The sequence below is a fragment of the Orcinus orca genome, chromosome 9 (assembly GCF_937001465.1).
Source record: "Orcinus orca chromosome 9, mOrcOrc1.1, whole genome shotgun sequence".
NCBI classification, from domain to species: domain Eukaryota; kingdom Metazoa; phylum Chordata; class Mammalia; order Artiodactyla; family Delphinidae; genus Orcinus; species Orcinus orca.
Genome location: NC_064567.1, coordinates 2,871,845 through 2,890,237, shown reverse-complemented (window position 1 = coordinate 2,890,237; position 18,393 = coordinate 2,871,845). Strand labels below are relative to the sequence as shown.

Genomic DNA, 18,393 nt, shown 5'->3' with positions numbered 1-18,393 from the left:
AGACACAGACCTACTTGAGAACGGACTTGAGGATATGGGGAGGGGGAAGGGTGAGCTGTGACAAAGTGAGAGAGTGGCATGGACATGTATACACTACCAAACGTAAAATAGATAGCTAGTGGGAAGCAGCCGCATAGCACAGAGAGATCAGCTTGGTGCTTTGTGACCACCTAGAGGGGTGGGATAGGGAGGGTGGGAGGGAGGGAGACGCAAGAGGGAAGAGATATGGGAACATATGTATATGTATAACTGATTCACTTTGTTATAAAGCAGTAACTAACACACCATTGTAAAGCTATTATACTCCAACTAAGATGTTAAAAAAAAAAAAAAATCACCCCAGAATGTGGCTGGTACAAGGTTCTATAAAGAAGCTTCTTTGGTGGAATGGCAATATTGCTTTATCATCAGCTAATTTGCTGATGTTGGTCTTATAGAGCTTTGTTTCTCAACTGAATTTTTGAAGTTATTTGTCTTACTTCAGCTTGTTCCTAAAATGTTGTAATGTTTGGTCCACCAAGCCGTTTCATTCTGGTATGCCCTCAGAGGTATAATGAGCCCAAGACCCAGGAAATACTGACATTCTACACCTTATGATTCTTCTGTATTCAGAGACGGTCATCATACTGTGATTATAAAATGAAGCACAGGTCTGTATTGTTATGTGAAGATGGAAACGTGAGTTCTCCTGATCCTATAAGTGAAAGGAGTTTATCCATGTGATTATGCACCAGGCCTACTGCCACAGCCCTGTGTTTGTAATGTTAATGAACACTTTGAGCTTCCATAATCCAACCTTAAACATCCAAGTTATGAGAGAACAGACATTTCCATGTAATGGTTATGTGAACAATACACTTACTATTTTTATTAGTGATAGCGTTTCCCTCTATCTGAAGGGTTAAGGATGAGAGTTTGCTAGCATTTGGTGGTATTGTTGTTTTTTTCCCTTTGACACTTATGAAAAGAGATGGAATACACAATATAAATGGTTGGTGATGAGAAAAAAAAAAAAGAGCACAGGCTTGTAGTCACACTCAGGTTCAAATACTATGTGATTTGGGGGCAAGTTACTTTATCTCCAAGGTTCAGTTTCCTCAATTATAAAATAGGGATAACAATTTCTCACAAAATTTTTGTGGTATGATCATACAGGGACACTTATTTAATGCCTGGTATATAATATAGATTTTATATACTAAGAGTGACCTTTTAACGAATTATTGATTTCATAAAATTGTGGTAGGAATAATCTTACCCATCAGATCCTTGCAAGTGGGGTAGAATAAGGTTCTGTTCTGTGTTTCCAGTTTTTTCTTACTTTCAAACTTTTAGTTCAGAATCAGCTCCTACTTGAATGAAACAGATGCATACTTTCCCACTAAGAAAACGAGAAAACGTAAAATAAGCAGTTTTCTATGTGCTTATTTGGCTTAATCACAAACTGTAAGTAACTTCAATAGGCAATTGAGCCTGCAATCTAATTATTGCTAGAATGGCCACAGAGTATGTTTTATAAAGACATGTTTTAGTAGGTGTCCTGTAATTTGTTAACATGTCTGTAAAACCACCACACAGCATGTCACCTTACTTATTTAGTAATCTGGTTGCATCTTTTGCAAGTATCTTTTGTTGTTTTTGTTTTTTGTGTGTTTTTTTGCGGTACGCGGGCCTCTCACCGCTGTGGCCTCTCCCGTTGCGGAGCAACAGGCTCCGGACGCGCAGGCTCAGCGGCCATGGCTCATGGGCCCAGCCGCTCCGCGGCATGTGGGATCTTCCTGGACCGGGGCACGAACCCGTGTCCCCTGCATCGGCAGTTGGACTCTCAACCACTGCGCCACCAGGGAAGCCCTTTTGCAAGTATCTTTTGCTGGATGGTGTATTCATCTGCCAGAGCAGCCATATCAAAATACCATGCAGTGGCTTAAGCCACAGAAATTTCCTTTCAGTTTCACAGTTCAGGAGGCTGTAAGTCCAAAAGCAAGGTGTCAGCAAGGGCGGCTTCCCGAGGCCTCCCCCTTGGCTCTAGATGGCCACCTTTTTGCTGTGCCCTCACGTTGTCTCCTCTGTGCGCGCACATCCTTGGTGTCTCTTTGTGTCCAATTTCCTCTTCCTGTAAGAACACCAGTCAGATTCAATTAGAGCTACTCTAACAGCCTCATTTTATCTTAATCATCTTTTTAAAGGTCTTATTTCCAAATACAGTCACATTCTGAGGTACTGGAGATTAGGACTTCAACACGTGAGTTTTAAGAGAGAAGGGATACAGTTCAGCCTATAGGTGGTAAAAAAGAAAGTGTTTTCCTCAAAACTGGCATTTCAGAGGTGCTTTATGGCAGATGGGAGTTTGCATTTTCTCAAGCTGTAAGTGTGACCATGCTTTAGGATTAAAAAGCTGAAATGCTCTGATTTTTCCTTTGTGTCTGTATAAGAAGATAAACCAGAATTTCTCAACAGAATTTGGTTCTTCTGGAAATACACCAATGGATCTCTTCTTTGTTAGAACGTTCCATTCAGTTCTTAAGTTTATGATGCTCTGATCTGCACACAGTATACTCAGTTATCCCCGGCTCGGTCCCTTATTGGACAGCTACTCACTTCACTATCAGTACAGACAGCTGTGCCAGGCAGTGCTGCGGGAGGGGGCGGGCATGGGATATAATTTCAAGCCCATGATGCCTTCCAAGCTCTGTATTGAGAGGTATCATCATCAAGGCCTGACTACCAGAAATGCAGCTCATCCACTCCTCCTGGTCATGGGCCCTGGAAACGGAATGCAGAATTGTTCAGACCTTTTTTTTTCCCCGAAAGAAGGGGATCAATCATTTACAACTCATTCTAATTAGTTCTGTGACTCCAAAAAGGGGATGTGCTCTAAATGAGCATGTCGGCCCCCTGACTAGAGCCACACAGAGTAGCAGTGCGCAAAGCAGCCACTGTCAGCTGTTTTTACGAGATATTTGGTGAAGCGGCTCTGCGAACAATCTTTATTTAATGAATAACGTTCTCTTCAACATTTCCTAACAGGGTCCTCTCCTCTGGGTTCCAGTGGAGGAGCTTCTCTCTTCTCAGCGCAGTCTCCTGATGCTTGTTTTACTCTGTTAGAAACGGAATCTTGTAACAAAATATTTTTCTCATGTTCAAATAGCTAAAAAGCTTCCAACCAAATTTGTGGCCAACCACTTGTAAATGTACAGGATTCCATGACACCCATTGTATGTACTTTTAAAAAAAGAAAGCTTAACGCCACCTTACTTTCCTTTCTGTCATCTCACTTTCCTGATTTTAATTTATTATATCTTGCTATATCATGTGTCTATTTTTCGTCACAGCTTCTGGGTAGGAACTTTTGATATTTTCTCAGTTGCTGTGGATACGGGTATGGTCATGTGACTGTGTGTGGGGAAAAGTTACGCGCGCCCTCTCTTTCTGCGAGTGAGATGGAGCTTTCATAGCAACTTGTATCCAGCTTTTCCCTTTGCAAAAAGCAAACGTGACAGAACGCACCGGAGACTGTGCACCTTCTCTGTGACTCGGAGGAAATGGGTTAAACGTTCTAGCTCCAATACCTCAGCCACCTCTAGGGCAGCAGCAACTGCTATCTTGCTTTTTCTCCTGGAAAGAAAACAACCCTTGAAGGGAAGAACCAGGTGTTGTGTAAGAACGCAATCATGCACTGAACTCATCCAGAGCAAAAAAAGCCAGCGAAATCATCTTAGACCCTTAACTGGGAACACACGTAGCAAAGGTTAAGACCTGTGGAAAGCTAAGAACCCGCTCAAGGTATCCAGACCGCCCCTAGAAGGACGTGGGTAGGCGGTGGCTAGAGGAACGTTTCAAAGAAAGTTCTTTGGTAAACTTGTTCCACCGGGGGAACTCATTTCGGGGAGAAGCGACAGCACCATGGACAGCACCAAGCCTAGCGCGCTGGGGCGGGGACAGCACCGGGGACAGCGCCAGCGCTGGCGCCGCGAACCCCGGGCGCGAGGCGGTCTTATCAGCTGATGCCTTACGTAGGCTGGATCCCCAGCTCGGTAAGCCAGGTCTGGGTGGGCGCGCCAGCATTCGCTCTCCGGAGCCGGAGCCGCAGCCGCAGCCCCAGACGGGGCGGGGAAGGGGCGGGCGAACAGCAGAAGGCAGGACCTAGAAAGCAGGTCCCTGCTTGGCTTTCCCAGCACGGAGCTGAGGTTGCAGCCCGCTGCCGCCGCGGGCGAGAGGGGCGGGAAGGGAGGCCGCGCGGCGAGAACTGCCGCTCTGACGCACCAGCCCGTCTCTCGGCGCCCACACGCTCCGGGGGCGCCCAGCTCCTCCTCCATTTGGGAGATGCCCGACTCTGGGCGACCAGACTGCTGTCTCCGCCGAGGCGAAGAGCCCTGGTCATGTGACAGCTTAGACGGGCCCCGGCTGCGAGACACAGCCCCTCGCCTCTGCTCTCCCAGCGCCTGAGGGATTCAGACCCGCCGCGGCTCGCAGCCCAGCGCCCTCCTCTCCTCTCCGACACACCGTCTCCCACGGAGGCTCGCTGGCGGGGGGTCGGGGCAAACTCCAAGACACTCTCCAGAAACCCTGCCACTGGCCAGAGGTGACAAACATCCGGAGTGGCTTCCGACACAGTGGTCACCACCCCTCCTCCCGAGCGCCCCTTCTCCGCACACCGGCGAGCCCGTCTCCTGGCCCAGACATGGATCTGCCGCCGAACCTCACCTACTTTATCCTCCCCACCCCCGCCCCTCTGGAGACCAACCGCAGCTTCGACGCCGAAGACCCGCGCGCCAGTCTGCCCCTGGTCTCCGTCTTCGGCGTGCTCGTCCTCACCTTGCTGGGCTTCCTGGTGGCCGCGACGCTCGCCTGGAACCTGCTGGTGCTGGCGACCATTCTCCGCGTGCGCACGTTCCATCGCGTTCCGCACAACCTGGTGGCATCCATGGCCATCTCGGACGTGCTGGTGGCTGCTCTGGTCATGCCGCTGAGCCTGGTGCACGAGCTGTCCGGGCGCCGCTGGCAGTTGGGCCGGCGGCTGTGCCAGCTTTGGATCGCATGCGACGTGCTCTGCTGCACGGCCAGCATCTGGAATGTGACGGCCATCGCGCTGGACCGCTACTGGTCCATCACCCGTCACCTGGAATACACGCTCCGTGCCCGCAAGCGCATCTCCAACGTAATGATCACGCTCACCTGGGCGCTCTCCGCAGTCATCTCCCTAGCCCCGCTGCTCTTCGGCTGGGGCGAGACCTACTCTGAGGGCAGCGAGGAGTGCCAGGTGAGCCGCGAGCCCTCCTACACCGTGTTCTCCACCGTGGGCGCCTTCTACCTGCCGCTCTGCGTGGTGCTCTTCGTATACTGGAAGATCTACAAGGCGGCCAAGTTCCGCGTGGGCCCCTGGAAGGCCAACAGCGTCTCCCCCGTTTCCGAAGCTGTGGAGGTGGGTGTTAACGTGATCCTTTAAAAACTTTGCTTGCATTTGCACAGGCCTCATCCCCAGCACATCTCCCCACACATCCGTAGAAAGTGGGACTTCTTAGTATTTTGGTGGGGGCTGGTGGGGAAGGGACGGAGGTAGACTGGGAGAGAGAAAGAAAGCATCACAGACTCTGCTCTGACATGCTCAGATTCACAGAGCAGGTCATCTCTCATGGGTTCTTTCCCTATATATAAAACGAGGGATCTGGACTACATAATTCTACAGGGTCCCACTAGGCTTGAAAATTCTATGGATCTATAACATCCTTTAGAACGCCTGAGGAAGTTGGTGTCTGGGGCTGCACTAGAGAAAAGTGCAGCTTCCTGCATTTACAGTGGGGGGTGTTTGAGGAGGTGGGAAGGGAGGGACGGTCATCTGACTTGGCAGGAAGACTGCCATACATCAGGCAAAGCAGGTTAGTGTTTCAACCCAGTCTATTTTCTCTGCCAATTAATTTTGCGAAGTGTGGTATCTCCTGGGTTACTGTCGTGCCCAGCATCCTCCTGTCCTCACGCAAGGTTAAAGATACTGTTTACACCTGTCTCAGAGCCTCTGCCCTTGTTATATGCACACACTGCCTGTGGTGCTGCTTTCTGGGCCTGTCCCCACCCCTGATCAGACTGTCCATACAGCTGAGGACCACTTGCTTGCCTCCCGGGACATGAGTAAAGCTGCAGGAGGAAATTAAAACGCTAAGGCAGACACTTCCCCAGCTCTTTACAAGTGGCATTTAAGGTACGGCAACTGCTACAGCACCCGTGAGGGCTCTTTTCTCATCTTCTCTCCATCCACGCTTTCCTGTTTTTTGTTCACTCTTGGTAATCTGACCCTATGATTCAAGATTCAGGGACCATAAGAGTTCACATGAATCCACCGGCTGTGCAGGCTGCCCACCCCCTACCGCACTCATTGCCAAGGGTGATCCCTTGAACCTGCTTCACACATTTACGTTAGATCAGAATAGTATGCAGCACCCATTTCTGTTACTGGTTCTGGGACAAAAAAGGAAATTCAATTAAGCACACTGAGCACATACTACAGGCTTGCTGCAAGGGGTCAAGGAATGATAAAGACATCATCTTTGCCTATGAAGAGTCTGGTCTAGTGAGAGAGACATGCATTGTGAACATTGCAATATGATTGTATTTTTCGAGTCAGTAGCTAATTCCAAGTATAACCAGTCAGTCAAGCTTAGAGGAACCAGAGGTGTAGGTATGGGAGAAAGGGGAGGGCATCATTCTAGAAACAAGAAGGAAAAAGGGGTCAGAGGGCACCTGTCCTTTTATCTAGAACAAAAGTCTCACCCAAATTACCCTCCCCTACCCCAGGGAACATCTGGAATGTCTGGAGATGTTTTTGATTACCAAGACTTGGGGACAGGGTACTAATGGCATCTAGCGTGTAGAGAGCAGGGATGCTGCTAAACGTGGTACAACACACAGGACACCCTGAACAACAAAGAACTATTCAGACCAAAATGTTAATAGTGCCAAATTTGGGAAACCCTGACCTGTTAGATTTCTAAACTGGACACAGAGTGCTGATGGGTAAGAGTGCCGCCAAACTGCCTGGAGTGCCCATGTGTGTGCATCCACCCCGACTCCAGGTCAGGAACAGGAGGCTGGCTGCCCACCAAGGCCCTCCTTACACAGATCCTCTTCTGCCAGGGCGCTTATCCAGGTAAACACAATTTATAATTAATACCAAACAGCTTTAGAAGGGAAAAGCAATTATACTTCTGTCTCAGAGGGCTTAGTGTGGAAGGAAGAGGGGTTTTCACTGCTCAGCTTTGGAGAGAGCAGAAGCAAAGCATTGTTTCATGTTCCTTCTCTGCCGGATAACTTTCAAAAATGGGTCCCTTGGCTTTGCAAAGCCTCTAAGTGATCCAGGGCTCTGCATAAAATGCGGCACTGCCTCTGTCCTCATGTTACTGTGAAGGGTTAATTAAAAACCAGGCTTCCTGACTTCTCGGTGGTAGCAGGTGCCAACGTTTCTAAATACAGTTTTACCACCAACTAGCTATGTTACCTAGGGAAACACAACCCTTCTTCCCTGTTCTGTATCTTCAGAGTTTTATTCAAATACATACTGAAAGCCTAACCCTTGTCAGATACCAAGATGAAAACAGGAAACACAAGAGAGGCAGGCCTTGCACCCTTGATAAAGTCTGATGAAGCCACTACTGAAGAGCTGATGTGAAGACAGAGCTGGATTTGTGCCTTGCTAGTGTAAGGGACTGCGGCACTTTCGAGGTCTGAGTGGGTTGACATCACCTGTATGAGCAGCTTTGTTTGTTGGGCGTTACTCCAGTGGGAGTTTATTGGAGCGAGTCCGTCCGTGGATGCCTGAATTTCAGAAGTGAGGGACTGGCACGGCTTGCAAGACCAAGTCCCCTGAGAGGAACTGCCCTTGACCAACAGAGTACGTTCAAGACTGGACCCAGGCTGCAGAACACGCAGACTCGCCCTAAGTTTAGTTTTCATCCCCCTGATCTGGGTCCTCATTCAGCCAAAGCTTCAAGAGAGACCATCAAGGACTGTCCAGATCGTCACCACTGTTGTTGCTTCTCCTTGAAGATGAAGTTTCATCTGTGGAGACCTGATGTTCAGACTGCACAGCAATCAACATATCCGTCTGTCAGAACAGCGCTGTGCAGAAGCCTTTAAAGCTCTGGACAACAGATACTGAATCACAGTGAACCGATCAGTAGAAAAATGTTGGCTGGTTTCAGTTAGCAATGGGGATTTACTACATATGGTAACATAAGATTCAAAGGCTTAATATAAGTTCTGAAGATGTGCTGACACTAGTTTAATTGATGCCTGTAATTTCTCTGAGGCAAGGAGTCAAAGCCTTAATTACTGAATTAAGGGGTGGGCTTCAGTAGGCAATAGTTCTTAGACAGGTGTCATGTGGTTGAATTAATCCACCTGGAGTACGGCCCAGCCTTTTCACATTGGTACAAAAAGGCACATTCATGATAACCTAGGAAGAATCAATCTGGACTCTCATGCATTCTGGTCTAATTAATCTTTCTGTCTGTGGTGTCTTTTGTCCATAAGGACTCCAGGATCATTGCTATTTCTTCAGTAATGTCTTGAATTATATACAGTGTACACATTTTCAGGTACAGACCAGCTATAATCTCATAATGTGTAAGGACAGCAGTACATTTTATCTGGAAGCGGGTTCTACTTATTAAATTTGCAGTTGTGTTACAGAAACTAAAGTATTCTGATAATGATCCTGAAATATCAGTTACAAGTTGGCACACAGGATTGTTAAAGATTTTCACTGCTTGAATTTTTGTATTAACTAAGGTCTACTTTCCCTTAAGCCCTTTAAATAGCCACACCATAAACCTGTCTCTCATGGTCTTATTTAAGCATCTGTACAACCAATCATTGTTTTCAATTTTTTAAAACTTATTACAAGTTAATTTGCATGTTTCCTTTTCAGATGACTTTAAAATTTTAGGCTGAAGGATCTATTGTTTTATAATTGTGGGGATAATGGTAGTTATGGTGACACCCATATAAACAAGAAAGCTGTACTGTTGTACATCTGTAATTATAGGCAATTCCCCTTAGAAGTTTAGAAGGACAGGAAGTTGTTGGGTGATAATATCTCCCTTGGAGTGACTTCACTGGACAGATTTTTAGATAGTTGTCATTTTGATTTTTAGCCAATAGGGGACATTGATTCTTTCAAGGATTCTTCTGCTGACAATATTTACAGGTGTTCTTGTCTAGGCTCCCAAATCTTTGAAAACAGAGGTGCTTTTGAATGTTTTATCTAGAGAGCCATATCTTGTATTATTTACTTTCTAAGGATATATGGCAATGTCTAGCCCCATATTGGATATTTTCTAAATTGGCAATTTCACATTTAAATTTATTTTTTCTTATTAAATTCCCTAATTCAGGTTTGAGCCCATTTATAGAAAGACAGAACAAGATTATACTTCAGCTGTTGGGTTTACATCAGAATACTGCTTGAAAGTTTTCTGAAGTCTATTTTCTATACTTAGTTTATAATTTTGAATCCTTATTTAATCTTCTCTTAAAAAAAGCCTTCTGAACTTGCTTTATGTATTTTAAATTTCCACAGCTGGGTTATATAGCTCTTCTCTTTTCTATCCTTCTAGTTTTAAATACTTTTCCTCATCTGAGGGAGATTTTAATTAACTAGTTGCTGCTGATCTGTAGTCCAGGACAATAAGAATTTTGTTCAATACTCTTTAAAAAAGTCTAAATTCGGGCTTCCCTGGTGGCGCAGTGGTTGAGAGTCCGCCTGCCGATGCAGGGGACACGGGTTTGTGCCCCGGTCCGGGAAGATCTCACATGCCGCGGAGCAGCTGGGCCCGTGGGCCGTGGGCGCTGAGCCTGCGCGTCCGGAGCCTGTGCTCCGCAGCGGGAGAGGAAGTCTAAATTCTACAGCAATTTTTTGCCCTTCTCCCTGAAGTTTAGAAAAATTCTTAATTATAGCCTATATCTTAGCTCTAGACCAAGGTTTTAACTGAAATTCTACAGATTTGACTTCTTGTCTGGCAATTTTACAATGTGATTTTGTTTTTCCTGAGAAAATCCCTGAAGAAAGGATAGTTCATTTAGGAGGTCAGGTAAAGCTGAGTAGAAATATGGGAGATGTAGATGTGCAAGGTGGGGAGGTTTTAGAAAGTTACAAAATCTTTGAGACTAACTTAGAGTTAGAGTTTTGTTTTAAGGTCTTAGCAGAACTAAAGAAGCTGACTCTCAACTGTTTAGTGTTTGTCTTCTAATTTTTCTAGAGTTGATCTTAAATATGTTAATTTATTGATTTTGACTTTCAGAAATTCCTCATTAAGTAAAAAAATTTTCTTTCACATTTATCAAGAGAAATGCAAGAATTAGCATTATAGTGCAATTTAAAATAGGAAATAGAAGTTCACAAAGGAGAAGTTTGCGACTTTGACTTAGACAAACCATGACACACAAGAAAAAGGCCACTACAGTTGGCCAACAGTTTGTGCTTGTGAATGGTGTCTCAAATCCTTGACCACAGGCCAAGAGGGGGCCATATGACCACCAGTCCAATGAGCTGGAATACCAACTAGACAAGGTGCCATTTTTTTCATAAATTGACATGATAGCAAGTGCTCTCACTAAGTTTTGTGAAGAACCCAAAGCAAAGTTTGATCAACTGCTTTTTCACAAATTGGTCATAAGTCTAACAGTCCCCAAATCATTAGCCTTCAGATCTGCCTTGGAATGGATTAGAGCTTATCAAGCCAATGCCTTACAGAACAATCCTTTTTATATTCAACAGAAAAAAAAAAGGTATTCCAGCACAAAAAACAAACAAACCAACCAACCTATGAAAACAAAGCTTTGCATATTTAGACAAACAACAGCAAAAACAAAGAAAACAACAATATAGTAAGTAGGTTATGTCATAAAAATTTTCACTAAATGGTATACCTCCAAGACAAGAGATCTAATAGCCTTACACAAAAAACGTAAGTCAATTACCAAATGGTGCACCTCTCAAACAAAGGTCTAGTTACTTGATACAAAGACCTAAGCTGAATGATCTTATTCAAAGACACTTGGTTACAATCCTTGTATAACAAAACACACAGAGTGAGAAGAGCCCGGTGGAGCTGGCTGGAACTCAGCTCACTGAGAATGACGCGCATCTGCAGATCCAAAGGCAACTGGAGTCGGGGGTACAGTGAATGCACCTGCAGTCCGAGGATCCTGGGGAGGATCCACAAAATGATCTCGGTAGACTCTCTAGAATGTCCAAGGATGATACAACCACCACACAGTATCTGAAATAAAAATACTCCTTACTATATAGTAAGAGAAAGCTACACTTGTCAGGCACTGTCTGACAGAGCAGAATGCCCATCATCTATGGGGACTGGGGACAGCGTTGAGTTCAGGGACTGGAGGACATGGAGGGGAGCAGTGAGCTGACACCCCCAGAGTGGGGTTACTGCGTGAGACTGCTGTTGGTTGACTGCAGCTCAGAGATGCACTTATTGGGGTGAGTCCTGCCCTAACTGGCTGACGTTCAGAAGTGAGGGCTGACACCGACTGGTTGGTTTGCAGGTGTATATTCACAGAGCTGCATTGTCCTTGATCCACTGAAGGGGTTTAAGCAAGTAGCAAGGCTCTTTGTTGCCACAGCTACAGAATAGTTGGTCTTTTGCTGAGTTTGTGGGGACGTTCTTATTCTGCCCCTCGTGGAGCCCTCCTTAAATGGGTAAGATCATTTCTAGCTTGAACATCCTGACTCATCAGTACATCTTACATCGTGACAGTGACCTGATCTCACCTGCAAGTCACCTGAAGCCACACTTCCAAGGTAAGAGTCTTCACCCCTTAATTTCAATACGCACTACTGATGATAATCTATTGATTATCTGCGATATTAATAGGGAGGTGAAGCAGAATAGTTTGAGGAAATAAAAGAACATGCTAGATTTATGATTAACCAGTAAATAGTTATTTAACACATAACCATTTTGGAAGAATGAGAAGTCTAACTCATAGGTACGTGTCCCCCCACCAAAATTCACTTATTTGGAGATGTGAGGCTAAGTGTTCACTTAGAAAATTTTTTCATGTGAATCTTAAATTGTGAGGTTTGTGCTTTAAATGATATAGCACTTCGAAGATAGATGGGAAAGGTGCAATTCGGCTTGAATGTTCACCTTTTTTTGCCCCGTTACCTCTCTTTCTGCAAATCTACTAATGACCATGATGAGTAATTGACAGAGTAATCAATAGAGTCTATTCTCCAGACTTGATTAAGTGCCTTATTGCAGTCGTCGATGAGCAAAGAGCTAAGGAGTCTGTAAGTCAGAGAGCCATAGGGTGAGCAGCCAAGTCAACCACCTGCCAGCATCGGGAGCCCGAAACTCCCCAACAGCAAAGCACCTCCCGCAGCTGAGCCTCTGCTGTCCCGGAAGAGCCACTTCAGACCAATGACACTCTCACCGAGGGAGCTGGTATTGAATGTCACACACACAAGAGAGGGACCCATAAAATGCTCAACGTTTCTCACCAAGGTCATAGAGAGTGTGCTTTTCTGAGAAACATGGAGTTCTCTAACCTAGGAAAATTCCTTACTCAAAGCAAACCATAAAAACAATGTATTTAGGGAAAAAAGTTTAATTGGAATTCAAAATAGAATTCTAAGAAGTGGGAGAAGACCCCATGGGACATTAAAAGAACTGTTAAAAATGAATTTAGATTCTTTGCTGGAAAGGGGCCCCGCGAATGTGCTCCCAGAGTGTTGTGCTAAGAACTCAGTGAAAAGGACGGTGGGTAGAATGCCTGTGGGTCCTACTGACAGAGAGAAATCATCCTGAAGACAAGCTTAGGAATAAAGTAACTGGGAAGTCTTTAAGAGTACACTTATGCAACATTAGAACTATCACACAGTGGAAAATTCTTGTAGATACAATGAATGCATGCTATGTTTGGCAACAGCTCATAAGAACCCGGGCACTTTATACTGGAAGAATCCAGGATTTCATAGTACAGCTGCCAAATACCCACACAAGCAGGCCCACACTTAACGGCACTTAACATTCCCTTACGAGGACCAAGATTGGAAGTGATGGGTTTCCATAAAACAGACTTATAATACTTGGGCTATAGAAATATTCATATCCTACGCTACATCTGGAAAACAAACAACCCTGTGATCCTGTGTCTCTCGGACGAATGATGAGGTACTGTGCTACATTCTGATACGGCAGCCCCTTTGGATACAGGTCAGGACTGTGTCTGAAGGTACCAGCAGAGTCTCAAAAGAGGCAGACATTCTCAGTGTCAATCATTAGGAGAGAAGACGGCTCCTCAGAATGGAAACTTTGCAGCTTTTTCCATTATGCAAGAGCAAACTCCTACTAATAGAACATGTAGCACTGGGGGTGTATCTCACCCTTCATAGAAGACTGGTCATACACTGGTAGTCCAATCGTGGGGCTCACTGTGTCTTGCCACTGGAATTTGAGTATCTAAAGGACTAAGCATGGGCTTCTGGAGTCAACCTGAAAAGGCACTGACCACAGGGAAGGCAGACAGGGAGCGGGGACGGGAGGGGTGGAGAGATTCCCTAGAGTGTGTCATAGCTCAAAAGGCAGAATATCTAGTTATGTGTTGCTGTATTTATTTCTCCTGTTACCCCAGGGCCTTTGAGTCTGGTTTAAATGTTCCACTTTTACACCAGGTGTGCTATAGAGAATTAACGGGTGGTCACAATGGCGTCACAACCCTGAGTGGCCAGTCTTAGCAGCGAAAATGTCTGAAAGGAAGGAGAATTTCTTAGGGATTTAAGAGTCAGGACCAGAATTATTCTTCCATTGCCATCTTTGGGAAATGGCTGCCTTGATGCCATTTTGGGATTGAGTTTTATTAAAGAAATGGGTAGTTTTCCCTATTTTCTTTATGCTGAAAATTGAAACTAAAACTGTGTTTGCATTTCTATAAATTAACTCCATGAAATGCATTCCCAGATATACACTAATAAATAAGAAAGGTAACTATGGTTCCAACCAGGGGTGAGACTGGGAGAGAGAAATTTTCACTTCTTATTTTATATGTGCTTTTAAGGGTTGCAGAGAAAGGAACTATTTGTTTCAATATTCACGATCTTCTGTTTAATTGTATAATGCTTGGGGTTTCACTGTTTTTCAAACAGATGACAGGAAGGCTATCACGTAAATTTAATAATTCATACATGAGCTAACATTCCCTTGACTATAGTGTTCCTATTTTCAGCTCACTTACTCTATACGATAGGGAAGCTGCTGGGGCGCGAGCTGGGTAATTCTCCTTTTCAAGCGTACGGGGGTCACAGAAGGCTGGAGTTGGGAAGAAGAGGATTTAATGTCAGAGTAGTCTCACCAGTAGTGAATGACTGATCGACCCAGAAACTGTCCCACATTGTGACTGGAGCAACTAATTTGCTCACTTAGCAAATCAGCCCACTGCAATTTCCTTATATTTAGGGGGCCTCATCATCAGACACCCCTTATTCCAGTTCCCCAAAGATCTAAAAAATAGGGCTGGAATGGAAGAAAGAGCTTCCTTTCCCAGGAATTCCACCCCCTTAGAGAAGGGGTGTGAAGCTGGAGAACGTAGTTCAGTGGGAACCTGCCTTCCAGAGGACTTGAGAGAACCTACGGGGAGGGACTCTGAGTTTAGAGCCTCTGTTTTCCATAAAAGTCGGGGGAGGGGGCGGAACACAGAATAAACAGGGAGATAAACATCCTGGTGAGTGAACTGTCCCAAACAGTAGAATATGTTCTGGAAGCACAGCAGTAGGAACCTTATACCAGAAGAAAAGTTCTAGAAAATTCTAACTTTTTAGAGGGGATTCACAGCAACTCAGAAAGTTCTAGATTTTGGAATACTGGGTCCTGCGTGTACGGGGTTTGATAAGGATTTAGCGGGCTCCTGATTACTAGTGTTCCGCGGTCGTAAACTGTAGACACCGCATGACCTGCTTACTTCTGTTGTTCCCTGTTAAACAGACGGCAACAGGGACTCCATCGTCGTTGCATTATTGCAGACGTTCCTATTTTCCCTCCATTTCTAAGATGTAAGCAAACACCCAGCTCTGTCAGCACGTTTTCATAGCCGAGGGTGGTCCCCACATGCTGCCCGGTCCCTGCACCGGACAACTGAGGACGTTCTCTTGAAGTGGATGTGCGGGGCTCACGCCCACCCGCATCTAGGTTCAGCCCGCCCAGACCCAGCAGGCGTGAAGAGGCGGCTCTTCCTGAAGCCTCTGCTTACCTTTTCCAGGTGAAGGCCTCCACTCGGCAGCCCGAGATGGTGTTCACCGTCCGCCACGCCACTGTCACCTTCCAGACAGAAGGGGCCACGTGGAGAGAACAGAAGGAGCAGAGAGCCGCCCTAATGGTGGGCATCCTCATTGGGGTGTTTGTGCTCTGCTGGATCCCCTTCTTCACCACGGAGCTCATCAGCCCCCTGTGCTCCTGTGACATCCCCGCCACCTGGAAGAGCGTCTTCCTGTGGCTCGGCTACTCCAACTCTTTCTTCAACCCCCTGATCTACACGGCCTTCAACAAGAACTACAACAGCGCCTTCAAGAACTTCTGCTCCAGGCACCAGTGACTGTGAGGCCGGCACAGGCAGGAAGTCTCCCCGAGCTCCATCTACTTCCCCATCCCCACCCGGCACCACCTGGAAGAGACAAGCCTTCAAGTTCCCCAGGGTGGTCCTCGGAGCTGAGCACCTCACTTCTGCACTCCGGGCAGGAACGCGAGTCTCCACAGGCAGTACTGGGGACCCCGTTTATCCAATTTATCTGCTATTCCTCACTCCTCACCGAACAGCCACGGACTTGGCCCACAAAGTGCCCTTTCTTTACAAAACCCACTCCAGCGTGCTTACTGTCCTGGTCCCAGGGAAGTCCAACCAGGCAAATGAGAGGGAGGAGATAAATCTATATAGGCAGGTTGAGAACAGACAGGAAACAATGAATAAGAAGTCACAATGGGGACATCTGGGGAACAGGAAACCATAATTGCAAGTTTCGGGGAAGAGCCCCCATTTCGAGTATTCCATCCTACAGTCCTAGGAAGTATACCCTAATACTTACTGTGTGTGTCCCAATATTTGGCCACAAAGGATTGTCTCCAGACATACTAAAGTACACAGCCGCACCTGCAAGACCAAGCAATACGGCTTTATGGTTTTATTTATGGCAACCACACACACACACACCAAACCTACTGAGGAGACAAATGTTCCAATTGGCGAGTTTATTCTAAAATGCAAGCCATCAACTTGGAACAGGAACTAAAAGTCAAATCAAATACCTCCTTCTATTTTAAAGCAACTGTTCACAACACAGAAATATCTACTAGTTCCGCAGAATCTGTCAAACTTGCTTACTTACTATGGGTTCCATTTGTGTGGAATTTATTCAAATGTTGCTGAACAAAGACTTTTATCCTCAGATCATGAAATTAGAGTAACACAACTGTCACGAAGTTGTTGAATTCTTAAATATAGTTTCGTACCCAAGGACTATGAAGGCATGTTCAGCAAACACGTGCACTGCAGGGAGATCGCTGATTAACTGGCTATAGCTGCTATTATTCATTGGTAGGTAAATACCTGCTGTGAGGCCAACACTGGTAACTAATGAGAAAGCAGGAAAATGGTAAAAGGTGGCCTCAGTCCTCTGCAAATTAACACTTTTATATAACCATGAGGCAAGACAATTAAATGAAGATGCAGTGTTTATATGATCTTACAAAACCCTAGCCACTATACAGAACTTTAAAAAGACCTTGGACAATAAAACCGCTTGTGGTCTGCTATGTTCCTGATTCTCTGAATGCATGGATTTAAAAATTATGTATTATAAGTCTTTGAATTATTACAACACATATATATTATTATATGTATCATTTTGTACATACTAAGCTATATCAATTAAGATATTAAAAATAAGAAATTTATGTCCATCTGTGGTCTTGCTTTGAAGTTTAGTCTTGCATTTACTGCAAAGATGGCTTTTATTCAAAGAATGTGATCAGATAAGGAAATGTTACACCACTTGTGAAGTCTGATAGTGGCTGACAGTGCTAAATGCAGATATCTTATCTACACATTGGAGCAATTCCTTGAAGAATTTACTTGGAAAAATCCTTAGATTTTTCCTTCTTTCTGTATGTATCACTTGAAGCACTAAACCCACAAATATTTTAAAATACAAACTGTTCACTTATTCAAGTTTCCTTCCCCACTTCCAAAACTTCATTAAGTCCCCCACAGCAGAGAAGAATAAACTCAGACATGAGGACCTGGAGATACGACATCAGAATCAAGGGTAAAATTTTTTCAAGTCTATTCTATCTGAAAGTCCACATGAAATTTTTCATCTTACTCTATAATTTCAGTGTCTGACCTATGCTTACTGTTTTAAAAAAAGCTTTATTTCCTTCAAACTTTTTACTAAAGTGAAGCTTTAGGAGGATGTGCCACATTGTCTGGTGGCTTCTAATACTCCTTGACTTCTCCAGGATTCTGTACACTTCGTTGGAGACATATGTTATTAATATCAATTTCAATCTCCCACTGAGGTTACTAGTATTTCCATAAGATGAGTTAAGTCCCTTTACTATTGCTGTTCAATATATATTTAGCACCTCCCAGGTGTTACTTAACGCATACGTCGTATAAAACACACTCCAAATGTGCGACCCAGAGCAAGAAACATAAGAAGGAGGAAGTGGCAATTACTGAGTTATTTTGCTTCTATTTCAATACCAAAAATTCTTTATGTCTGGGTAGGAAATATTACAAGGTGCAAATGGTGACTGAGCTTGGGTGTCCAGGGTGAGATTCCAGTATTTGTGAAACACTGTCACTTACTTTTGACTGCTAGTGTCTTATCAGGTAAACAGTGTGAATCATAAACAGTAGGTAACGTGAAAAGCTCAGCCCCTACTCCTTGTGCCATGATGTCATAACCACTTCTACTGGATGAAGTACTCAGAGAAGTGGGCGGATTTCTAGCAAGTCCTCAAACAGGTATCTAAGACGAACTTCTCCTGCGCCCTTTATTTCAGCTGCTGTAGATCACGTCAATAAAGTGACCCGGCCCCCTTGTGCTGATACGCAAGGATACTTGAGGTTAACTTCTGTACCACAAATGCCTAAACCACATGACTTTCGGCGAAGTGTGCTGTGTTGCCCTTCCCATCTTCTATGAAATGATAGGCTGGAGATTCTCCCTGACGCCTCATAATAAGCTTCTCTAGATTGTTGTTCACTCTGCAAACACGCTGCTGGTGGCAGGAGCAGCTCTGCTCTGAGCGGCCGGAGCTCAGATTCTGCGGACGACGTTCCTGCTTCACCAGCCCCCCCATGCGTCACACTCTGCCCTGGGGAGGA

At 45.1% G+C, this 18,393-nt stretch overlaps 1 protein-coding gene across 1 annotated transcript; it reads left to right on the top strand.

Moving 5' to 3' along the window:
- Window positions 1-3,941: 3,941 nt before the first annotated feature.
- Window positions 3,942-16,955, top strand: HTR5A (5-hydroxytryptamine receptor 5A). The gene is made up of 2 exons (XM_004281226.3): window positions 3,942-5,422; window positions 15,268-16,955. Exons 1-2 carry the CDS (start codon window positions 4,682-4,684, stop codon window positions 15,598-15,600), a joined length of 1,074 nt encoding a protein of 357 aa, XP_004281274.1. The 5' UTR covers window positions 3,942-4,681; the 3' UTR covers window positions 15,601-16,955.
- The last annotated feature ends 1,438 nt before the right edge of the window (window positions 16,956-18,393 follow it).

Excerpts from the sequence above, each read along its gene's own strand:
- HTR5A (XM_004281226.3), top strand. The coding sequence starts at position 4,682 with ATGGATCTGCCGCCGAACCTCACCTACTTTATCCTCCCCACCCCCGCC. Across the intron at positions 5,423-15,267 it reads CCGTTTCCGAAGCTGTGGAG|GTGAAGGCCTCCACTCGGCA; the intron begins GTGGGTGTTAAC and ends TACCTTTTCCAG.